At 35.9% G+C, this 23,256-nt stretch overlaps 1 protein-coding gene across 1 annotated transcript in view; it reads left to right on the forward strand.

Moving 5' to 3' along the window:
* LOC121424960 overlaps positions 1-22,826 on the forward strand; it is a 42,310-nt gene extending 19,484 nt beyond the window's left edge. The window contains exons 4-9 of the mRNA XM_041620859.1: positions 14,172-14,368; positions 16,074-16,253; positions 17,064-17,178; positions 17,855-18,032; positions 19,039-19,244; positions 20,994-22,826. Of these exons, the coding sequence (XP_041476793.1) occupies positions 14,172-14,368; positions 16,074-16,253; positions 17,064-17,178; positions 17,855-18,032; positions 19,039-19,244; positions 20,994-21,310 (1,193 nt within the window). The 3' untranslated portion in view covers positions 21,311-22,826. The remainder of the gene's footprint in view (positions 1-14,171; positions 14,369-16,073; positions 16,254-17,063; positions 17,179-17,854; positions 18,033-19,038; positions 19,245-20,993) is intronic.
* The last annotated feature ends 430 nt before the right edge of the window (positions 22,827-23,256 follow it).

Genomic DNA, 23,256 nt, shown 5'->3' on the forward strand with positions numbered 1-23,256 from the left:
GTCAGTCCTGAAGCTAAAATGGGTTTGAAATAAAGAAAAAAAGAAAGAAAGATCGTGGGAGGGGGAGATGTCAAGAAAAACTAACAGAAAGGGAGGATTTGGGAAGGAAACTGGATTGAGAGAGAATAAGGAAATTGGATTGAGAGAGAGAATAAGTGAGAGGAAGGAAAGGAGAGAGAGAGAAAAAGTAAGTCGAGAAAAGGACACAGATGCAGAGTATAGAGTAGATAGAGGGAACAGGGTTTGTTATGAGAGGGAGAGAGAAAGAGAGAGAGAGGGAGAGAGAGAAGAGAAGAGGATGGGGGGGGGACATATGTGAAAAGAAAGAAACATAAATAGGAAACCGGGAGAAGAGTGGGGGGGTCTTAATGAGAAAATTTATTTCTCTGCTCCTACTTGTGCATGGGTGTGTTTTCCAGTCCTCATCATGTACTCAAGCTTTGGAACTACATATTTAATAAACACCATCATCACTTCTTGTCTACACCTCTCCATTTTTTTTCTCGCCAGGCCATGCAAAAGTTGAAATAGTTTTACTTCTTCCCGTCTCCTCCCCGAGGCAATCCCGCTTTAATTTAACGAAACTGATAGCACCAATCCATCACTACCTTAAATTAGCTATACCCCGAACTCCTAATTTTGTCTGGAGCACTACGGCACAGAGAAGGGGGCAACCTAGCTGTGAATATTTTAATCCAGACAGGATGCTAAAACAGCGTCTGCAACATTCTCGAGGGAAGAGCGGGAGAACTACCCCCTCATGTACATGTAGATCACGGGATATTTTGATCACTCTTTTCCGTTTCGTTATAAATCATTCTCGCATGCAGACACCTGTGTCTTGGCCCATGTTGCCAAGCTTAATTAGGGTGCTACATATAAACTGTGTTATTTTATGTAGCACAATTTACAGATAAGGTTCTGTAGTGATAGCAAGAATTGATATGTCTTCTGACTTCTATGAAAATATCCATGTGAGAAATTACTAGACTTTCCACTCTTATTTCAGGTGGATTTTTCATGAAATCATTAAAATTGATCACATATATCCCATCGATTTCTACTCAACGTAATGAAAACTTACACTTTGCATTCTAAAGAGAAGAATAATAAATCACCAGGGAAAATTTTTTTGCGTGGTATCGCATGGCAATTTGCTCCACATATTTTACATAGGACTGTTCATTACCTACATGTAGCTGAGAGCTTTATCTTATGACCAAAAATGCTAATTCAAGTTTGTAAAGCAAAATTATTCCCTGAATCACCATTTAATAAGGGCAGAAGAGTGACCAAATTTTCAAAACCTCACATCAACAATTTTTTTGCTGCGGAATTAACTGTTATTTCGCTATAAGATCCAATTATGATGTAAAATCAAGAATTTCCAAAAGATACCATTTCCGTACATTTTACATGTATGTCATCAACATTGGACAATTTATTTGGTTTTACGCATGTGGGAGAGGTATATGGAATGTTCCCATGGATCAGTGTTCTTATTTTGTTGTTTTAATTTTTTATTTAATACCAAGTCATCAGTGTTTGAAGAATAATAATTTGACCAAGCCTCATCAGATTATTGTGTAATTAATGCTCCATGTTCCTTTTTCAACGAACCTGAATATTTGGCGATGGTTTAATCCGGAGTAGATGTAGAACTACTTTTTGAAGAAGAAGAAAAAAGATAAAGCCTATAAATGGACAGTGGTTGGTCTCTCTAAATTACAGCAGTAATAAAGATATTGCAAATACCTGAACATTAATTGTGAGTTATAAAGTAGATATAGAATACATGTATTTGAAAGAGAATGTTTGCTTGAAATAACGTATGTGTGTGTTAATAGCTATAAGGGGAGCTTTTAATTTTGGATGCATGCATATTTGATTGTTGTGTATGCACTATAGAAAAAATCTTAAGGATAAACTTTCAAATCTCAAAAGATTTAAATTCAAATCTTCAAGACCTATATTTTAATCAACAAGGTTTAAATCTAAATCTAATATTCGGCTGGTCACCATAATATTAAAGGTTAAGTCCACCCCAGGAAAATGCTGACTTGAATAAATATAAAAAAATCACACTAACATAGTATTGAAAATTTCATCAAAATCGGATGTAAAATAAGAAAGTTATGACATTTTAAAGTTTCACTTATTTTTTTCACAAAACAGTGATATGCACAACTAGGTGAGTCAGTCGATGATGTCCATCACTCCCTATTTCTTTTGTATTTATTGTTTGAAATACACAATATTTCATTTTTTACATATTTGACAATAAGGACCAACTTGACTGAACCATATAGTATTAAACAATGCTAATTCCACATGTTCAGGAGGAATTAATCGTACCCTAAGACCAAGGAATTTGACAAAGATCATAAATAAGCATGCCCTTTTATCATCTTTTGTCATTTTTTACAGTAGGAAGGATCAGCATTGGGATAAGGTACAACATCTTAAGTTATAATTTTTCTCCCCCAATATTCAACCCATCTGGTTTCTTTTTTGTGTGTGTGTGTGATAAACCTACTATAAGTTGAATTATTGAACCTGTTTCTCTCTCTCTTCTGCCTTAATGTAAAATACTGCGTTAATATGTATAATGATTATTGCTACCATAATGGATGTATGGAATGCTCCATTGTTCATGCCATTTTTTTTTCTTTGTGCCTTTGCTCGTGTAAGCAATTCTCTATTTAAAGCTATTTTTTAATGATTAATCCAAATTCACCAACTCAGTTTTATTCTATGATTACTTTTTGTTTGCAATCAATATCTTATGCCTTTGTAATGTACTTTTATGCACATTTTAACCTGCCTTGAACCAGTATAGGTTCATGGACCTGGTTTCGCTTGTTACTCTTCATTGTTTCAATTTGTTTATTTGTATTCTGCTTTTCTTTGAAATAAAGAAATGATTACAATCATATTGTTTCCCTTGACTATGAGGAGAAAATTAGAATATTTCACATTTCATATAATAATAAAAAAAATATTGAGTGGATGACATCATAGTCTCATCATTTGCATACCAGCTAGGATGTGCATATAACTGTTTTGTGAAATAAAGCGAAACTTTAGAATGTCAAAACTTTCTTATTTTACATCCGATTTTGATGAAATTTTCAGTGTTATACTTGTTGGATTTTTCTCTTTTTATTCAAATCAACTTTTTGTTTGGGTGGACTTGTCCTTTAAAAATGATTAGATCACTTATCATCTTGGTGCAGCTGATGTGTCTCCCTGTAATCCTACATTTTTCTTCACTATTCTTGAGTCGGCAATAACCATGTTCTTGTCAAATTAGACTGAAAAAATCCAACTATGACTAAGGTAATAGTTCTGTTGCACCTATTTGATCCTTCATCTACATGTACGTCTAGTAAATTTATAACTGGTCTGTTTGTAGAGTTTATAATCTGGGCTATGTCTTACAAAGGGTTTCGATTGATCATCTACATTGTGTATGGAAATGCATCAATTAATAACATAATTTTTTTCTACAGGAAATTGGCACAATTTTTTTTTTATAAACAAAGAGAAGCATACAGAACGTTCAAGAACACAATGGATGCATGAATGAATATATAACAAATCTAGAAAATATTTTGAATAAACATGCATCAGCATGTCATATGTTGATGTTGCTGGCTTTCCATAGTTGTGGTTGATAGGATCAATTACACAACTCTTTGTAAGACAGGGTGCAGGTGTTGCCATGAAGGTCTAAGACAATGATCTTGAGTAGATGTTAAAATGTTAAGATGACTGTCCGCTGGATGTTTCCTGTTGTATAAAAGCACACACCAAATTATTGTTGATAAAAGGAATGAAACAACTAATGCGAAACCAGAATGTATAGGCGGTGGATGCTTCGCAACCTCTGTTTATAATCTTCCACATCAGACGTATTGCTGACAATTTGTGTAACAGCTTAAGAGTTGTAAAGGCAAAGACAAAAGCTGCAGCTTCCGCCCCTATTGTAGGCTAATTTTGACTACCCATACATGTTGTATTTTTAAAAGTAAAAATAGAAAAGAAAATTAATGATTTTTGCCAAATGAGGACCAAATACAGATTAGACTGTACAATTGAAAGCTGTGTAGCTGTGGAGAGTGGGCACATCCAACTCGTTGCCCCCCCCCCAGGTCCTGGAGATCCATGAAAAATATTTTTAGTGGAAATAATTGGTCATTTTTATGCAAGTGAAAACTATTTTCCTTGTCTGATTTTTCATGACATAAATCACCTTTTTCAGGAGTTAAGACCTTGATTTAAATTTTTATATATATCTTTTTTTTGAGTGGCTCATCAGATAAAAAAAAAGGCCCCCCTTTAAAAAAAATCGTGGATCTGCCCTTGCTGTGTTGTTAGAGTGGGGTAAGAACCTATTAAACCCAGATATAATTGTAAAGGATTTGAACATTGAAATCAGTAGTAGATATGAACGTATGATGTTCAACAAGTTGCAACAAAATAATTTTCATTTGAAAAAGGCATCAGAAATATTTTTATTGCATATATTCAGTTAGCTATCTCTTTTGATGGATTATTTTTTGTACTTAACCCCAAGTTTTTATTATCAAACTAGAGGTAAACTTTAACAAGGCGTGATACATGTTGCTCATTGAAGAGGCAAAATTGTTAGAGCGATGGTAGAGTGATGTATAGAGCGATGGTATAGTGTGATGTCATAATCGAGTGACCAGTGTTTGGTACCAGATCAATGCGCTTTGGTCCTTTGATAAGGCTTTTATCATCATTTCCAGGTCAAGCCTTATCCCTTAACCCTTTGGTTGCTTGTTACTAACAAGCACATTCATACTTCATTAATAATCAAATAAAAAACATAAAATCATCACCACTATTGATATCAGAAATATGTATACAGATGACATATTTTTGCTTTTGACAATATTGTCACTGTTTGATTCAATTATAGACCAGTTCATATCATGTTATTTTCTTTTATTTTTTTGTAATTTACATCAAATATTTTATTCATAAGGAGATGAGCGCATTGTAGAAATTTCCATTAATGTTATGTCAATTGAAAACATTGGAGTTTGAAAAAAAAATTAATCATGAGTGAGATTGGATGGGTATTCAGTCCAGAGTTTTGTAATAAAGCAATTATTTTCATGACCTTTGTTTTCCGGCAATGCCCTGAAATGCTTGTGCTGCACTTGAGATGCGCTGCCTTGGCTTCCATAAACACTGAGGTGTATTGCACACAATCCACATTGAATGTTGTAGTGGATAATTGATTGATCTAGTTTACTCTAAATTTTGAAGTTCAATTTTTATTGATTTATTGATTAATTTACTAAATTGATCATGTCAATTGCAAATCTCGTGTTTTTTAAGGCCAACACTATCCCCAACATCCAAATTATATGTATGATAATGACATTTTTTTTATACATGTATGTTTCTGGAGGAATCAAACCTACTTCAATATCCAATCCAATATCCATAATTTATTGTTCGAAATAGACATGAAAATGAAATACTCCGAAAATTTGCTTTGCCCAATTGATCGTGGGCCCGGCAGCCGCTGTGCAGCGCCAGATCGACGAGGCTCTATCCCTTTAATCGTTGAACGCCAAACAGGGTAGCAGCAACTCCCATCTTTTAACGTCTTTTGGTCTGACGTGGCCGGGGTTGTACATGTACATTAATGGAGAAGCGTTTAATGAATCAAGAGTGAAAAGTGTGTGATGTATATTTTGGTTGCTTAAGAGGTCTTTAGGAATAATAGACCTACATGTATTTGATCGAACAATGGTTTTATTTCATGGTCTATACTATTTTGTATAGTAGATAGATAAAATGGAACTTGAAAATTTCAGTATTGCATATTAAGTAAAGTTGTGCAATTATTTGTTTAATGATGTAAATAATTCAGAACCTTATTAATTCACATTATTCATGAAAAGCAATGAATATTGGCAGATTTATCATAATCCTATAATTTCCACAATCTCTACCCACAGCATAATGTCCTTTTACAACTTTCCTTTGTACATGCAAATCTTGGATTATTATCTGTTTGTACAGTACATGTCAATTCATCTCATAATAAAAACAACCTTTGTACAGATTAAATAAGATAGGGACATCATGACAATGGCAGGTTAATCATAACCGTTATATGAATTTTTCTATTTTTGATTGACCTTTTTTGTATAAGGATAAAACAAGTATAAAGTAATCAATCATTTGAAGTCCATTTAGTCAGCCCTGTCCTGGATTTTTTAAAGAAAATGCTCCATTTTTTGACATAAATCTTAAAATCCTTCTTTAGCATATTTAGGCAGGCATGTGGATTACTGGAGACAATGATGTCCATGTTTTTTATTGCTTCAATCATAAGAAATTTCTGGCTTTGCTCTGGAAATTTTTGTTTTGGGAGAAAATAGGCAATCTTTTCCTTTTAATAGTTTTTATCCATTTATTCATAATTATTTTTATTTCATATCATTTCACTTTGTTTCATTTCATTTTATGGTTATTATTATTTTTTATAATTAATTTTTTTGGAGGGGGTAATGTTGGTCAAGGTGGGGGGGGGGGGGGTTACTCTGTGTATTAGGGGCAAAACATGTTAACCCAGTTTTACTGTAGCACTGAATAGAATATTGATTTTATTATACTTACCACTCAACCCTGTACTGTATAAACTTGCCCTACTTTATCGTAGCTTCATAAACTGACCTTGCAAAAGTGAAAACTGCATTGTGAAAAATCGACTGGTGAATCGATAATTGGAAATGCCACTTTAAACAATGAAATTCTCTTCATTGAAAATGATTTCATGAAGCTAAATATGGAGTGTATTACGTTTATACTATCATTATTTACGTATCACAGTCAACCTTAGCAAAAGGTAGTCAATTGATTTTTTTTTAAAAGTTGGTTTAATTTTGTTGATAAACTGCACTTTTGGTATCATTTTTCCTCCTGATGTATTTGACTTGTACATGTAATACATAAAGTATTGCAATTTGAATTGCAAGTGTTTTTGAAATATTAAATGTCCACATAAAAAAACTCAAAACAAAAGTTCTTTTTAATCATGATAAAAAAAATCATATATCACTTTTGCCATCTGTATGAATCCCATTACTGTCTTCCATTCATAAAATCTTATTATAAAAGTAACAAAATGAAATGTACAGTTTCTGCAACAAGTTCACTATCCATCATCCAATCAATAATTCCAGTAGTTTCAGGAGCTTTTAATCAAACTGTTTATTGCAAATTCGTTGTTATAAAAAGTTTTATTAAACATGTTCAGGTTTTTCCTTACTTTCATTATGATGAAGCAATTCCAATCCAATGTGATATGTGGTTAAATTCCCATAATTCTGTCTGCCAATGAATTGATTTTTTTTAAAGTGTGTTTTTAGAAATCTGTTCTAGTGCAATTGTGGTTTCACAACAAAAGAACAGCCACATCATTAATAGAAGCAACTGTACATACAATAAAAAAATGATTGGAAACCAATCGTTCTTTAATTTCCTCACTTCATAAAAGAAAAATAATTGGTTGATAATTTTATTCTCAATATTGCTCTGTATAAATAGATTATTGTAGGTATTTTTTTTTTAATATTGAATTAATTGATGAGCTACCAAAATCTCTCTGACATTAAGGGTGAGTTTCATAAACAAATGGTCCATTTCTTTTGCATTAAAATGTACTCACAGTAAAAAAAATGGAAGAAAATAAATAGTAAGGCCGAACAGTTGTATATACATGTAATCCCATACATGGTTTTACATATATGTGTACATTGCTTGCAAATCTTTGCAAAATTGAGTTGATAATTTATTAACAATGATGCCAGTATTTTCCATCTAATCACAGTTTTTAGTTGCATTAGAAATAGTATTTTATCAATCACTTCTAACATTTTTTGTTGCTTTGCTGTAAACAAGCATTCCATAATTAAACTTAATATTTAAGAAGAATGATTTAAAGCTACAATATTTTGATAACATAAGGCAAATATTTTGAGGTGAGGCTAAAACTAATATATCAGTCACATGAAATTTACACTACCAATAGATGACCAATCCATACTTTCCTTCTAATGTTAATATACATGTACATGTAGTAAGGTCAGGTTCTCCTTTTTAAAATAGTTTGATCAAACAGTTAGTTGGGAAATACTTTTTTTTAATCATGTCATGTGTGATCTGCGCAAAATTATCCCCTTTTCCATTCTAATTGTTTGGTGGTCTGCAACGATAATGATGGTAACGATAATAATACATGCACATCTCATTTACTGTATAACATGCCTAATACATTTTTCTTGGTGCAGTGTTGCTGTGCAGCTCCAGCTGACCTTTTGATGATCTTGAAAAAACGCAGAATAAAAGCCATTACGACACTACCAGTACCATTAAAACAAGATGAACACTTCTCTTTTTTGTAGAACGAGACACAATTCCTATGTTTTCTTTTCAAACTAGAAAAGTAGACGACTCTGAATAAATAAAGGGAATGTTGAGTAGGGCTGATTCAGATGTCAACCGAAAGCGGAGGAATCCCTTGTCTACGGCTGATGCAGGCTAAGTTGATTTGCCTGATCGTCATCCCCCAATTTACCTCTCATGAATAGGGACGATCTATTAGTTAGGTAGGGGTCGGATCAACCGAGTCCTCGCTTATCTCCACTGTCTGCCCTCCTGCGATACCTCACCGACTCGCATCAGAGCCAAATATAATCAGAGCATGTCGACTGATTTATAACGAGCAGTGGCTGGTTGCCCTTCCTAAATTGAAAAGCAGGGGCTGCTCCAGTTTCAGCCGGCAGAGATGCCACGATGTCCTTCCGAAGGGGAGTCTGTCCATCTGATTAGAAAATGTTTGTCCTAATGTTTCCTGGCCAGACAGGAAATAAATTTGGCAGTGACATTCTATACACAGAGACAATACCAATCGATATGTGCACGCATGATTATGGTAATTCTATACTTTAGGTTGAGTGCATCAGAAAATGTACTCTTTCTTGAGTCTTTTCACATTGTTCATGTAGGTGTATGTGTATGGTGCATGCACATGCATCTTTCACAAAACTTTTTTTTTTCATCAGGCATATCTGAAATGTTTTAGATATGCTTCTTATTCAAAGGCCTGGTCACACCGCCTGAGCGTTGTTGGAGTGGTCGTGGAGCGGAGAGAAAAAAATCATCACCACTCACTTCCGTTCATCATTTTCTATTTCGTTTGTTTTTATTTTTTTTCTTCAATTTTTTCCCCAATTTTGTGAGCGAAATTTGACACCCTCTCCTTACCGCTCCATGACCGCTCCAACAACGCTCGGGCGGTGTGACCAGGCCTTAAGTATTTGCTTCCATCTTTTTGAGTGTTGGGGGGAGGTGATATATAGAACTGTGTCCGGTTGAAATTATCTGCCTAATTGGTCTAGCTCTTGTCTCGAACTTCAGTGTTTTTCCTCCCTTTATATCAATTGGAAATTATCACTCTGCTTTCCTTGGCTCTTTCTCTTTCTCCATCAGGCTGTCTCCCTCTCCCACTTTCTCTCTCTCACTCCTTATATCTCCAGCTCCCTCTTCTCTGTCCATCTCCTGGCCCTTTCACTTCTTCCCATCCTGCTGAAGGGATTTTCCATCTTTATAGAACACAGACTGTCTCTATCTTTCTCCCCCTCAGTCCCTCTTCCTTTCTCCAGCTTTCTCTCATCTGCTTCTCTCTTGGCCCATTCTCCACTTCCCATCCGTCTTAAGTTGAGAAATATATAATGAATTTTCCATCTTTTAAGGACAAGTCCACCCCAACAAAACGTTGATGTGAATAAAAAATAAAAAAATCTTACAAGCGTAACACTGAAAATTTCATCAATATTGGATGTAAATTAAGAAAGTTATGACATTTTAAAGTTTTGCTTAATTTCACAAAACAGTTATATGCACATCCTGGTCGGTATGCAAATGAGGAGACTGATGACGTCATCCACTCACTATTTCTTTTGTATTTTATTATATGTAATATTCTAGTATTCTCCTTATTGTCAAGAGAAACAATGATTCCTGCCTGACCATGCGGATTTAGCCTTTTTTAATATATGGTTCAGTTAAGTTGGTTCTTATTGTCAAATCTATAGAATTAGATATTGTTACTTTCAAACAACAAAAAACAATAGAAATGAGTGATGGACATCATCGATAGACTTATTTGCATGTCACTGAGTTGTGCATATCACTGTTTTGTGAAAAATACGCAATTTATTTAAATTACCATAACTTCCTTATTTTACATCCGATTTTGATGAAATTTTCAGTCTTATGCTAGTTTGATTTTTCTCTATTTATTCAAATCATCATTTTTCTTGGGTGGACTTGACCTTTAAAGAACATTGTCTGTTTCTCCCTGTTTTTCTATCCCACTCTCCTTTCTCCAGCTCCCTCTCATCTGTGCCTCTCTTGTGTCTTTCTCCTTTACCACACCCCATCTGTCTCACAGTATGAAATGTTGGGAATTTACTCTCTTTAAAGATATTATGCCAAATTATCACAGTGAGCAATGCACGTTTATCGGAAATGGCATCCTAACCTTTCAAGATATTACCTTATCTAATCAAGGTGCTGGTTATTACCTAACGCCAATATCAGTTATCATTTGTCAAGGGGGCGTACTTGCCTAGCTTCCCTCACTTTCCCTTATAGCTATTAGCACTGTTTTCCACTATTAAAGGACAAGTCCACCCCAAGGAAATGTTGATTTGAAAAAAAAGGGAGAAAAATCCAACAAGCACAACACTCAAAATTTCATCAAAATTGGATGTTAAGTGAGAAAGTTATGACATTTTAAATTTTTGCTTAATTTCACAAAACAGTTGTGGCACATCCTGATCAGTATGCAAATGAGGGGACTGATGACGCCGACCAGTTGGGTCGTAAGGTGTGCGGTGGCCTTGACTTGAACACAGGAAAGTTCATAGATGCCAATCTTAAGGCTTTTGCCAGGTTTCGGGCCCTTACAAGTGACAACTTTCCATATCCAGACTTTTCATGCTTTGTATGGTATAGAAGATATCAGGCTTTACTGTGTTATTTTATTTTAGACCCAGTTAGTAAAACTGGCTGGCATCCTTGAAGGTTGTCTGAACACAGCCTTTAGATTGTGAATAATGAAATCATGATTCGCTTCCAAATGTACCTATACAATCAATCTTCTATTTTCATCTACATTGTGACTGTGATGAATGACGTGAGGGAATTCAATTTGTTCTTTTCTACTGCATGAAATATCTCAGGTGGTGTGAATGCTATTATTGCCAGTTTTGATTGAAGTTTACTCATTTTGAGTGCATTTTTTTAAGTGCTTAATATACCATCTTCCCCTGTTTTGTGAATGTCAAGTTTGATGCAATGAATGGGTGAAAAGGGATGGGTTGATATTTGACGCAAATGTTAGGAGTCAAGTAAAGTTGAAATTAGGGACATATTTTTTAAGGCTCTGTCTTTACAGAGGTGAGAAAAGGAAAGTGATTCATTGGTTGGGAGAGAGGAGAAGGGATGGAGAGGGGAGGGGGAGGGGGGGGGAGAAAGGGGGAGGGGGGAGAAAGGGGGAGGGGGGAGAAAGGGGGAGGGGAAGGGGAGGTGAGAAATAGAAGTGGGAAGAGGGAGAAAGGAGAGGGGAGAGAGAGAGGAGGGAGGAGGAGAGATGGGAAGAGGGAGAAAGAGGGAAGGGGTGAGATGGAGAAGGGAGGAGAGAGGAAGAGGAAGAGAAGAGATAGGGAGGTAGGGGAAGACAGAGAAGGGAGGGAAAAAGTGAGAGAAGGAGGGGGAAGAAGGGGAGAAGGTCATCGGAGACGCAAAGATCAGCATGTATGCATCCAACATCACACGTACGTTAAGTCTGATTGTAATTTGCAGTTACATCACCTCTAAAATAAGCGTTGATTATGATTATCCTTATGGACTGCACTGCATATTTCTGTTAAGCTTCCATTTCCCAACATCATCTTCATATTCTGTAGGGATTATTTTGTCAGTAGCAATCAGTCACATGTCTTCTTCCCTCCCGAGCAAGCTTGTCTTTATCATCCCAGGTGTGTGAATAAGTTCTCTATCTCTGAAGCGACAATGGTTATGATGGTAAATTGCCACTAGGTCTCCAACCACTCTTTTAAACTTTCCATTTTATGTTAACCCATGTGGTCTAATACATAAAGTATGTCTCTAGAACCATGTCTTTTAAATTGGTCCAATTTTCACCTAGCCTATTAACCATTTTGTCTAATTCCCTGTTAGGCTGGACCATTTGGTCTAATGAACCAAACCTTTACGTGACAAAGTTCCAAAAGGTAGATAGACTAAATTGGAATTAACCATTTATGACTTCTTGAGTTCACAGGTTTAAGTTTATGGAATTAAACCCGATGGTGACAATTAATCTTCATTTGATTACGAATTTCTCTTGAAAATAATAGTTTTCTGTAACTTCATGTACTTTGATAACAAGGAGGGCCGATTCGGCTAGAATCTTGAAACAGCAAACTTTGGCTGATGTAAAGTCACCCCGTCATTGCCCAGGCTCTTCACCATTTCCAAGGGCACACTACCGTGTGATGTTTCCAAGCTCATTACCATCACACCAGCAAAAGCATGATCAGCTTCAAGTGTTTATTATCACATTACAGATAATGTTTATTGAGATTACGGTTACATTTTCATTGTCAATTCATGTATATCTTGTCCTGCATATATGTGCGCATCTATTTAAATTTGCCTGAGTGGTGCTTCTAGGATCGTCGCTCTACAAAGAGGGTGGCACAGTTCTTAATAATGTAATTCTTGGTAGGCATCGTAACCTGAGAGCTGCCTTCTTGAATGTCAAATTGTTAAAGGAGACGTTTTAGTTAAAGGTTTCGTGAATGATGCTAATGCTTTTAGGATGAGACTTTCTATCTGCCTACGTGTACTTGTTTCCATTATGAAATGTTCGGACAGTAAGATATAATTTCCATTCCAATTATACAATGTAGATGATATTTATTTAATGTATAAATAATTGTTAATTTATATGTATTATATAAATAACCTTTTCCTCAAATTTTATAGGAATGTGCTTAAAAGCAGATTCACCTATTTTTGTTGGATAATTTAGAATATTGAATTGCAGTTGGATGAGTAAAAGTGTAATTTGATTTGCTTATTAACTGTACCTAATTTATCAATTATCCCCATAATGCATATGTGCCCAAATGTGGGCTGACATCTGACGAATAGCTTGTTTTCTATTTTTGCAAATTTCAAAATGGGGCTAGAGTCAAATATATGTTCAATATTTTTTTGCAGGATTTCTATATTAAGTCTTAAAATTAATGTTTGATGTGCAATAGTAAAATACTTAGTATAATAATAATATTCTCATAGAAGTTTTTTGTTGTATTTTCATTATACACAAATATGCGACTGCATATTGCAAGTTTGATTGACATGTAACATGGAAAAATAATTTCATTGTTGGTGTTGCAGAATTTTTTCAACATTTCATGTCAGAAATATGTGTTATTTTAGGTATATTTCCCACTGTGCTGAATTCATGAATACCAAATGACAAGACTGTGTTCAATTCATGTAAGATGTCCTGTTAAGTGTTATCGCCTTTACAGAGATGCCAAGTTCAAAGACCAGCTATGCGTGAGATTTTCTGTGAATCTGAGTGAGATCACAGACATTGTGTACAATGTATATGGGGATAGGCTGTGATAGTTGCATGAGACAGAGATTTGAGGGGATGAACAAGAGTCCAAAATGCTTGAGTCTCACGCATAATGCATGAGACTTGGTAGCTCTGCCTTTAGATATGAATATCTTATGGAATTTTTTTTTTGCATAAACAAACATGCAAAATATTGGGAAATATGTACTTTTTCTGGAAAGTCATTGAAATTCATTAATTCAAAACTATTGACAATCATTTGCAAATTTGTGCTTGGCCAGACCTTTAAATGTATGGATGATATATTTTATTGTAAATACAGCTTAATGTGTCTTTATTTTGAGTTTGTACATAAATGGTGACTGGTGCCTATCATGGAAATTTACAATCTTTAGCTCAGGAAAGTTATTTGAATTCAAAATGTTTTACACTGTATTCTCTTTTCTCCCCAAATTTTCAGGGAAGAATGGTCTTAACTACCTGATCCACGGGGCACAGGCACAGATTTCCAGCTGCCAAAACGGAGTTGTCCAGGCCCTAACCAGGCTAGCGGTCAGTCTAGGAACTGCTGCTCAGTGGTGCCATCTGAAGAGCCAGGACTTCCTTGCCAATTGGACCGTTGGACCATTCTTGCTAATATCCTATGGTGATCTAAGGGTAAGATTGGATAATATGATACAAATAATGCACAGGCAATTGTGTGTTATTGGACCTGCAACACAGAGGTTATTTGCAAAGGGTGCGTTTTCACAACATTGTAAATACCTGAGATGTTTGCAATGTCAATTAAAATCACACACTTAAACCTGTGCATTATTTGCTTTATATAAATCATTGTTACAATCCGAACGATTTTCAAGATGTGGCAAACTAAGGAATCTAGGTTGCAAATATTTCCTTAATGACATCTTCACAGTATACCATAGCAGTATTATATGCATTGCCATTTAAAGGTTTTTCCTGTCTATTTTGGGGAAATAAGATGATTTTTCTGTGATGCAGCTTGCTATCTGTAGATGAATACAACTTCAGAGCACTAAATATAGGACTTCCAAGGAAGAACATAAGCACTTTCAACAGGTTATGCAATGAGACAGTTCTGTTGCTATGTCAGCGCATAAATTATGATCAGTTAACATACCTTAAGAACTCTTTTAGAAATTACTATGAAAATGTGGTACAGAATGTATTAGTCTGATGCCTTGTAAACAAGCATTTCATGAAGTGAAGTTGAAGTAGAAATAAACAGTGGCATCAGATAGCAAAAACTTGGTGATTTTATGAAATTGCTGAATACTTTGTATATTTGGACAGAAGGTGAATTTGACATAGACAATTATTTCTACAGGAACATTTCAGATATATAGCCATCATCGTTCTCAGCTAAAATGAACATTTTATTTTCATTTTGTCTACAAGCAGTTGGTCTGCCTAGCAGGTAGTCAAACACCACATTGGCCTCACCCAAGGGGTCTTCTCTCACTTTGGTCATATAGCCATTTGGTAAACACAACAACTGGGGCCCATTTCATAAAGGACTTGCAACTGTTGTAACTTTGGCATAATGGCAACTACCATGGTAACAGGGCTCAGCTGCCAATCATAATCAAGGTTACCATGGTAGTTGCCATAATGGCATAGCTGCAACAGTTGCAATTCCTTTATGAAATGGGCCCCAGGTCTTATACCCACTTGCCACTAATTGTCATTCAGCCTTATGCCTCGTTGGTCTAATTTCCTCTTTATTTTTCATTTTATCAAATGAAAGTTTGGTTCATAACCAGTTAATCTAACCATGTGGACTAAGTGGAGTTAAGACCAAGTAAGACACCTTACGACACGACTGGTCTGCGACTAAGTGAGGGGGAATGAATCGCAAGGTAGTCATAAGCCTCGACACTGCACACCTTGCGATCCGACTACCCTTCTGTCTGCGACTCATGCATGCGCTTTTTGCCATACCGACTGTGAAAATGACACTACTGTGTTTGTGTGTTGCATATCATGTCCACGTCGGTATTTAAGTGCGACTGCAGTCTGATTGGCTTGAGTTGGATTGAGTTTGCGATCCAGTTGTAAGGATTCAACATGTCAAATCCTTATGATTTTCCTTGCGATTTGTCTGTGACTGGTCTTCGACTCTCACGCTTACAAGAGCTGTGATGTCACATTTCCCTTCACTCAGTCACAGACCAATCATAGACCATTCGGGTCATAAGGTGTGCGGTGGCCTTTAGATTAATTTGTAATACTTTACTAGGTTCGACCCATGTCAGATGACACAAAATGGAAAGTTGACATAGCTGGTATGAACCTATACTAATTTTGCAATGACACTTCTATCTTGTTTCATTCCTCTCAGGTGGTGAATGACCATGCAATGGCCACATTGAAACTCCTGCCAGTGTTGCGATCCCTACTCTCCACTACCCAAGGGCCTGTCAGTCCAAGGCGCCAGCAACCTCAGATTGCGGTTGCTAACTTCAACTCACATATGGAGTCCCTCCACCATAGACTCAATGCTGAACTTAGTAGACTGCAGGTAAGATGTCAATTTGCAGATCTATTTGTGTTGGGTCATTTGAAGGTCAAGTCCACCCCAACAAAAAATTGTTTTGAATAAATAGACAAAAATATAGCAATGAGAATCTCATCACAATCAGATGTGAAAGAAGTATGATATTTGATATTAACAAAACAGTTATTTTACAGCATGGGTGATATACTTCTGACAGAACTGATGACATCACAAATCACAATTTCTTCTGTATTCTATACTATGTAATATTAACAAAAGGAAAAAATGGAACTCCATATTCTATTGTTCAAAATCTGAACTCGAAATCATCCAAAGATTAATTTTGCCAAATGGATGTTTGGCCCGGCAGCCACTGTGCCAGATCGACGTTGCTCTATCCCTTAAATCATTGAATGCCAAATAGGGTAGAAGCAACTCCCATCTTATGACATCTTGATCTGACGCGGCCGGGGCTTGAACTCCCGACCTCCGGATGCGAGGCGGACGAAATGTTGCAATGTAACGAGAAACCCATGGTATTCTACAATACCTTAAAGCACTATATCCTACCCCAAACCCTAACATAAAACCCTATTGCAACCCTCATTCTAACCCAACATCTTAGACAAAATAAAACCAGGAGAAATTATCGCAGGAGCATGTGTTGTGTTACAGCACCCCTTTAAACTTCCTTTTTAGACTTACACTTGAATTGCAATTGAAAATTATTTTTCTGCACACCCCATTTATTAATTCACTTCTTTCACCTTTTACTGTCAAGATGAGAATAAAACATTCTTATGATGACTGTGTATGTTTGCTGCTTTTTAACAGGGATTATCCAGTCATTGCAGTAGGCAGTTCTGTCGAGACTGCTTGAAGATCAGTGATGAGTTCTGGCCTAAGGCTATGCCTATGGGAAAGGTCTGGCGGAAGAAGACTACTGATGGTAAGAATGTCATAGCAACTAAGACTTATTTTTAGGAAATCGAAAATATTTGAAACTTAATTTAAAAATTTACCCTTTCCTGTCTTTTGGTAGGACTCAATTGTCATTTGATGTGGCAAATTGAGCTGAACCCAAAGTATGCATAAGAAACAGTTCTTTTATATTCGTGAGTTATAGAATAACTCATGCACAAAAAGCATCAAACCTCTGTAAAAAAGATCATGGCTTCCCAATTAACTTTTTCCCATGCATGCTGAAAGCAAATTATCCTTGTGTTTTCATTCCTCCATAATCATGCTAAATTTTCATTTATGTTTTTGTTTATTTTTTACATTTAACAGTTTTTGGGCCTGTCAACAGGCCTTGTAATCAATAGCCTCAGTTTGAAGGGTGGGGGGAGGGGGAGGGGCTCTGCCCTTTTGATTTCTGTTAGTGTCCTTTTTGTTAATATATTTACAAAGAGTTTTATTTCCAAAGGAAATGACACCAATATAGATACTTCTTGGTGCCAATCACAGAGGGTCTGACCAAACTAAAGACAACAGTTCAGAACAGCTCAGATAACCATCATGTCTTCAAGTGAAATCGTTGTAGTATTGTACTAAGATGCTTATAGTATGTATAACATTTTTTCCTTCGATTTTCTCATTGACATGCTTTTTTTCTCTCACCAAAGAATTACCGAATGTCCACAATTCCTACGCGGCCACCATCGTAGATAACCTCCTTGTGCCAATCGCTGAAGGCGTGACCAAACTCAAGACAACAGCTCAAATCACCATCATGTCCATCGCTGTCCAGACCATGCTAGAAAGCTGGATGACATTCATCTTGAAAGAGAAACCAAAGTTCAGGTAGGGAAGAATGAGCAGGGGGAAGTTTCACAAAGTTATGCATGACTTTGTGATCAACTGGCATAATGCAGTCCAGATGGGATCCGTAATTAATTTCAATCACCTCAGCCAATGTTTAGTCATTAATGCATATTTGTTAGGTAATTTTGAGGTAATTCTTCAAGATTTTTTCTCTTCTTTTGAGAACAAAGCTTAACTAAAAGTTGTTTTAAACCAACACGGATGAACTCTCATTATCATTAACTTGCATTAATTGGGACAAATCTGCATCTGGCAATGTGGATGTTTTTTCTCTTTTTTTAAAATGGAATTGCAGTTGTCTGCAATTTAGGCTCACTTGAAGAATTTCTTTGGTAATCTCTGCTGATGCTGTAAAATGAGATGGTAGGAAGTGGGTGGTGGTAAGAAAAGAGATTTGATGAAGGGACAGGAAGGAAAGAAGGTGGGGAATAGATAATTGTGAGCATTCACGTTCAAACCATGCTGGAGACCTTTGGCCGGTGTACGATTCACAGTACTGATTGACTATGTAAATTACTTAGCATTTTGCTTGGCTAAGCAAAATGCCTATACTCATATTTTACTTTATCAAGCCAACTCTAAGCAAAAAACTTACCAATCACCATTGTGATGTTATAGGGCTTAAGCCAGATAATGCGCAGTATACATGTTTGTGCACACAGCATGTTTGACTTCGCGTATGTACGTTTGTACACTTAAGTAGCATTTGGCAATTGAAAAGCAAAGATGGTTAAGCATTTTACTTCAGCAGAATACTGAGTATAAAAACAAATCTGGCTGGAATATATGGAGGTGAATACTGGCCTAGGGCACAAAAGCGTAAAGCATAGCAATTAATCATAGGGCTGACTAATATGATCAATCAAATCAAATTATTTAATGTGTGTGAAGGTTTCAAGAGATTCTTTTTAACCATGTCTGAACAGCCCAAACGAAATACAACCAATTCCTCGTGATGATCCCATGTACACATTTTTTTTTGCAGTGTGCATGGGGCACATCAGCTAGAACAAGACTTCTGCTATGTTCGTCAGTGGTTGTCATCTGAAGCCAGCAAGCTGGATACGGAAAGCAAACAGAGCGTCCTGTCCCTCGATGCAATACGCAACTTCGAGGGCGCCATCCTCCTTCTAAAGCAGCAGCCGCTGAGACGCACTGCCATGGCTAGTGCTTCATCAAAAGAAGAAATTAGTAAGCATGCATGTACATGGGGGGGGGGGTTAAAGGGGAAGTTCACCCTGACTAAAAGTTTATTGTAAAAATAGCAGAAAAAATAATAAATGTTGGCAAAGATTTGAGGAAAATCCATCATAGAATGAAAAACTTATTAGAATTTTGAGCATTTGATTTGTGACTTCATATGTGAGCAGCTTTCCTAAATATATAGTAAAAAAAATAAATAAATGAAATGTCATATTACATAACATTATATCATATTACATAAGATAAGGGTAGCTGCTCATTTATGACATCACAAATAAAAAAAATCTAAATTCTTATAACTTTCTTAATATTTAATGGACCTTTTTCAAACCTTCACCAATATTTTAATCATTTTTCCTTCCTTGTTTACAACATACTTTTTGTCAGGGTGAACTTCCCTTTAAAGTTGGATGTTTGGTCTTGGTATTATAGCATATTTTTAGCTTTGGCAGATGGTCAGTCATGTGAACTATACCAGAGTTTCAATGAAGATAACAATTTTGAAAAGGCCCAGCATGCATTTTATACTTAAAGGTTTGAACATGGCATTTTGGGGGCCATTAAGACTCAAGTTTAATCTAGCACCCTCCCTTGGTAATGTTTTCATTTTTAGTTAACATACCTGTTTGAGCACTTACTATTTACATATGTAGTAATTGGATAGTAGACAGTTACTGACAAAGATTATATCCTGACATTCCCAGCCCATTCCATGATTTAGAATGCACCTGATCAAATCAAAATCTGGTGTAAAATCCGAAAATGTACCCCCCAAAACACATTTTAAGTTATTATCCATGAAAAATGTTATTGGATGAACTACAGTTGAGGCTGAAACCTTACGATAGTGGTCATTTCTTTTGTAGCATTTTTATTGAATGATTTATTTATGAATTTTGCTGAAAACAGTAGTCGAAGGGTTGAATTAGATTCGGTTCGCAATAGACGTAATATATGCAGACATGTAAAACAAAAATGTCTGTTTCTGGTAACTCCCTTAGGAACTCGGCAGGACAGCGTTTTGCTGGTGAACGCCAAGCTGGCATATAACCAATTGCCTATTGGAAACATTTTATGTCTAGATTAATCAGTCATAGTGGCTGACCTTATATATGGCAAATATTACTCTTGGATCTTATCAAAGTGGAGACAATGGTAAAGTTGGGATTCAAACTCACAACCCTGCGATTATGAGTCAACTTAACTGTTATTCTTACAAAAGCATAGGCAATTCTTGAAAAAAATGGTCGTATAAATTCTTCATTGATTAATTTGATCTATACCCAGAATATAATGGAGGGAGGGAGAGGGGAGGTACAAAGATGGAATAAGAGAAGAGAAAACATATTAGAAAGAAAGGGTGAGTGAGATAGGAGGATAGACAGGAACAAAGGCAAAGAGGTTGGGAATGGAACACAGTCGAAAAGGAATTTTTGGATGTGGTAATTAATATTGTAAGAAAAAAACAGATGAAATGAAGAAATTCTTGTAAGTTTATAAGAAGAAGCAAACTGAGATGTAATATTTAAATTGGTACAGCAAAAGAGTCACATGGGAAATCAGACCAGTTAAACAAATTACAGAGAATGGAATCCAATAAACTTTTTTTATCTGTAGGCAAGTGAATCTCTGGTGTATGCGAAGAATAATGAGCATAGGGTACTCAGTTTGAAAAATATGATATAAACAACAGTCTTGACATATTTTACCATTCATCCTGATATTTCATCATTACAGACTCGGAATACAGTACAAGCACGGCACAGAGCACAGGATCACGGCGTGGTAGCTTTGGCAGTATGTCAGACTCTCCTCTCACCGTACAGAACCTTGCACCCCCACCCCACCCCAACACTCTCCCCCTGGGTGGGGACAACAACGACACCTTGGGGGGCTCCGACCGGGGCTACGTCACCGATTCCGTGGATGGCATCGACGATGAGACCTACAACGTCCCCCATCGGAAGGAATGGCTGAGTCTACGCGTGCACACGGGTAACCGGTGGAAGAGTCCATTTAGCTGTTTGAACTCGCCGGCGGGGATGGAAAGCTGAAGGTGACTCGAGGGAGGGGCGTTCTAATTCATGCTGACATTGCTTTCGTTGTAAAGTCGATCACCGTATTATCACCAGGGCCTTGTTACATAAAGCTTAACAATCGATCTAGGGCTGATTTCTACAATTGATTGCTTTGATTATTATGAATGATCGATCATAAAATCAGTCGGATAATCAGTTGCTAAGTTCTTTGTTACTGAGCCCCAGATAGTCTCATGTGTATGACTACATCATTCTTCAGTAACATTTTGGGGAAGCCCCTCTTCTATCTATCCCAACTGAAATATTTCCAACCCCCTTTGCGCTTTGCTTTTTGCATATCCCTTATTTATTTTCCAAAGCCACTATCCAGTTCCAAGTTGGATGTGAAGTATGGGTGCATGTCACAAAGTGCTTTGTCGGTGACTTTTTTACTGACACTGTTATAAGCTACTAAAATCCCTTGATCTGTTTGGCTCATAGCAGATTTGTCATTAAAAATCACCGACAAAATGCTCCTTGGAACACACTCGTCAAGTATCCAAGTAGTTATATTGTACATTGTTGTATCATTGCTAAATGTGAAACTTAACTAGAAATATGAAGGAAGAGAACAATGTGATTTAGTGAGCAGGTCTCACATGTGATGTGATCATTCCAAGTGAAACAGTTAATAGGAAATAGTTTTCAAGAAAATAGGTATAAATTGCACAACTTCTATGATATTGCAAGATATGACTGCACCAATTTTGGCCCACTTGTTGGTTTTAGCCATTTTGGAGGCTGAAATAATTTATTTTGTTGTGTATTTCATGTTGAAATAGACCAGAGTAATTTATCAAGTTTGCAATTGATGTCATACTTTATGCATCGTTTTTAATTGTTTTTCATTATTCCTTTGATGTTTCATTCATTTAATATCATTTATGCTATACAAATCACTAAATTGGTTAGAGCAAAATATTCATATTTTGAGGAATTGCACCTATATTTTCGTTATTCAACTAAATATACTGAACTGTAGGTACTTTTCAGAGCTACTTTGCTAATTATGCAGCACAATATTTTATTTCTACTAAGTTTGCCTTATGAAAGTCCTTCTTGTATTTTCAGCAGTAACAATTTGATATGTTCATGTTTGTGGTGTCTATGTAATCGATTTAAATCTATTTAAGTGCATTTTCATCATAGATAAAAATGAATTTAGAAATTTAGAAAAGAGTGTGATATTGAATAAATTCCATGAATTCCCCTTCCTATGATAAAAAAACCTAGTATAATCCTATGAATTCCCTGTCCTATGATTGGAAACCATAGTATTAACCAATGTACGACTGAAAACTTTAAACCCATATAGGCTTTGCATTCAATTCCAGTATGTAAAGGGTTTACTTTACTTTTGCATTGGCCCATGTGGTTTCAAATTTGAAGATTTCTGTGTAATCATATGAGACAGGTAGTTCTGTATTAAAGGTCAAGTCCACCTCAGAAAAATGTTGATTTGAATCAATAGAGAAAAATCAGACAAGCACGATGCTGAAAATTTCATCAAAATCGGATGTAAAATAAGAAAGTTATGACATTTCAAAGTTTGCTTATTTTTAAAGCTTGTGTATAGTTTTGGAAAATCCACCAAAATGCACCTATCACTATTCCAATTCATTGCTAGCTAATATGAATGGGTATGCCGTATAACAGTTATGATGTGGAGGATATGAAATGAAAATGTGTTTTACAGGATAAATTTTGCGATTTTACATGGAAATTTAACTTGATCGGGTCACCCGATCAAATTAAAATATCTGTGTGGTTTTGTCTTTCAATTAAATCCTATTCCAAATCATGGAATGGGCTGAAACTTTCAAGGTATGTTCTTTGTCTGTAACTTTTGGATATCTAATCACTAAATTTATAAGATAAGTGCTTGAATGCCCTTTTTGTCTCACCTGCATAGCAGAGTGAGA

Source organism: Lytechinus variegatus, chromosome 12 (assembly GCF_018143015.1).
Source record: "Lytechinus variegatus isolate NC3 chromosome 12, Lvar_3.0, whole genome shotgun sequence".
NCBI classification, from domain to species: domain Eukaryota; kingdom Metazoa; phylum Echinodermata; class Echinoidea; order Temnopleuroida; family Toxopneustidae; genus Lytechinus; species Lytechinus variegatus.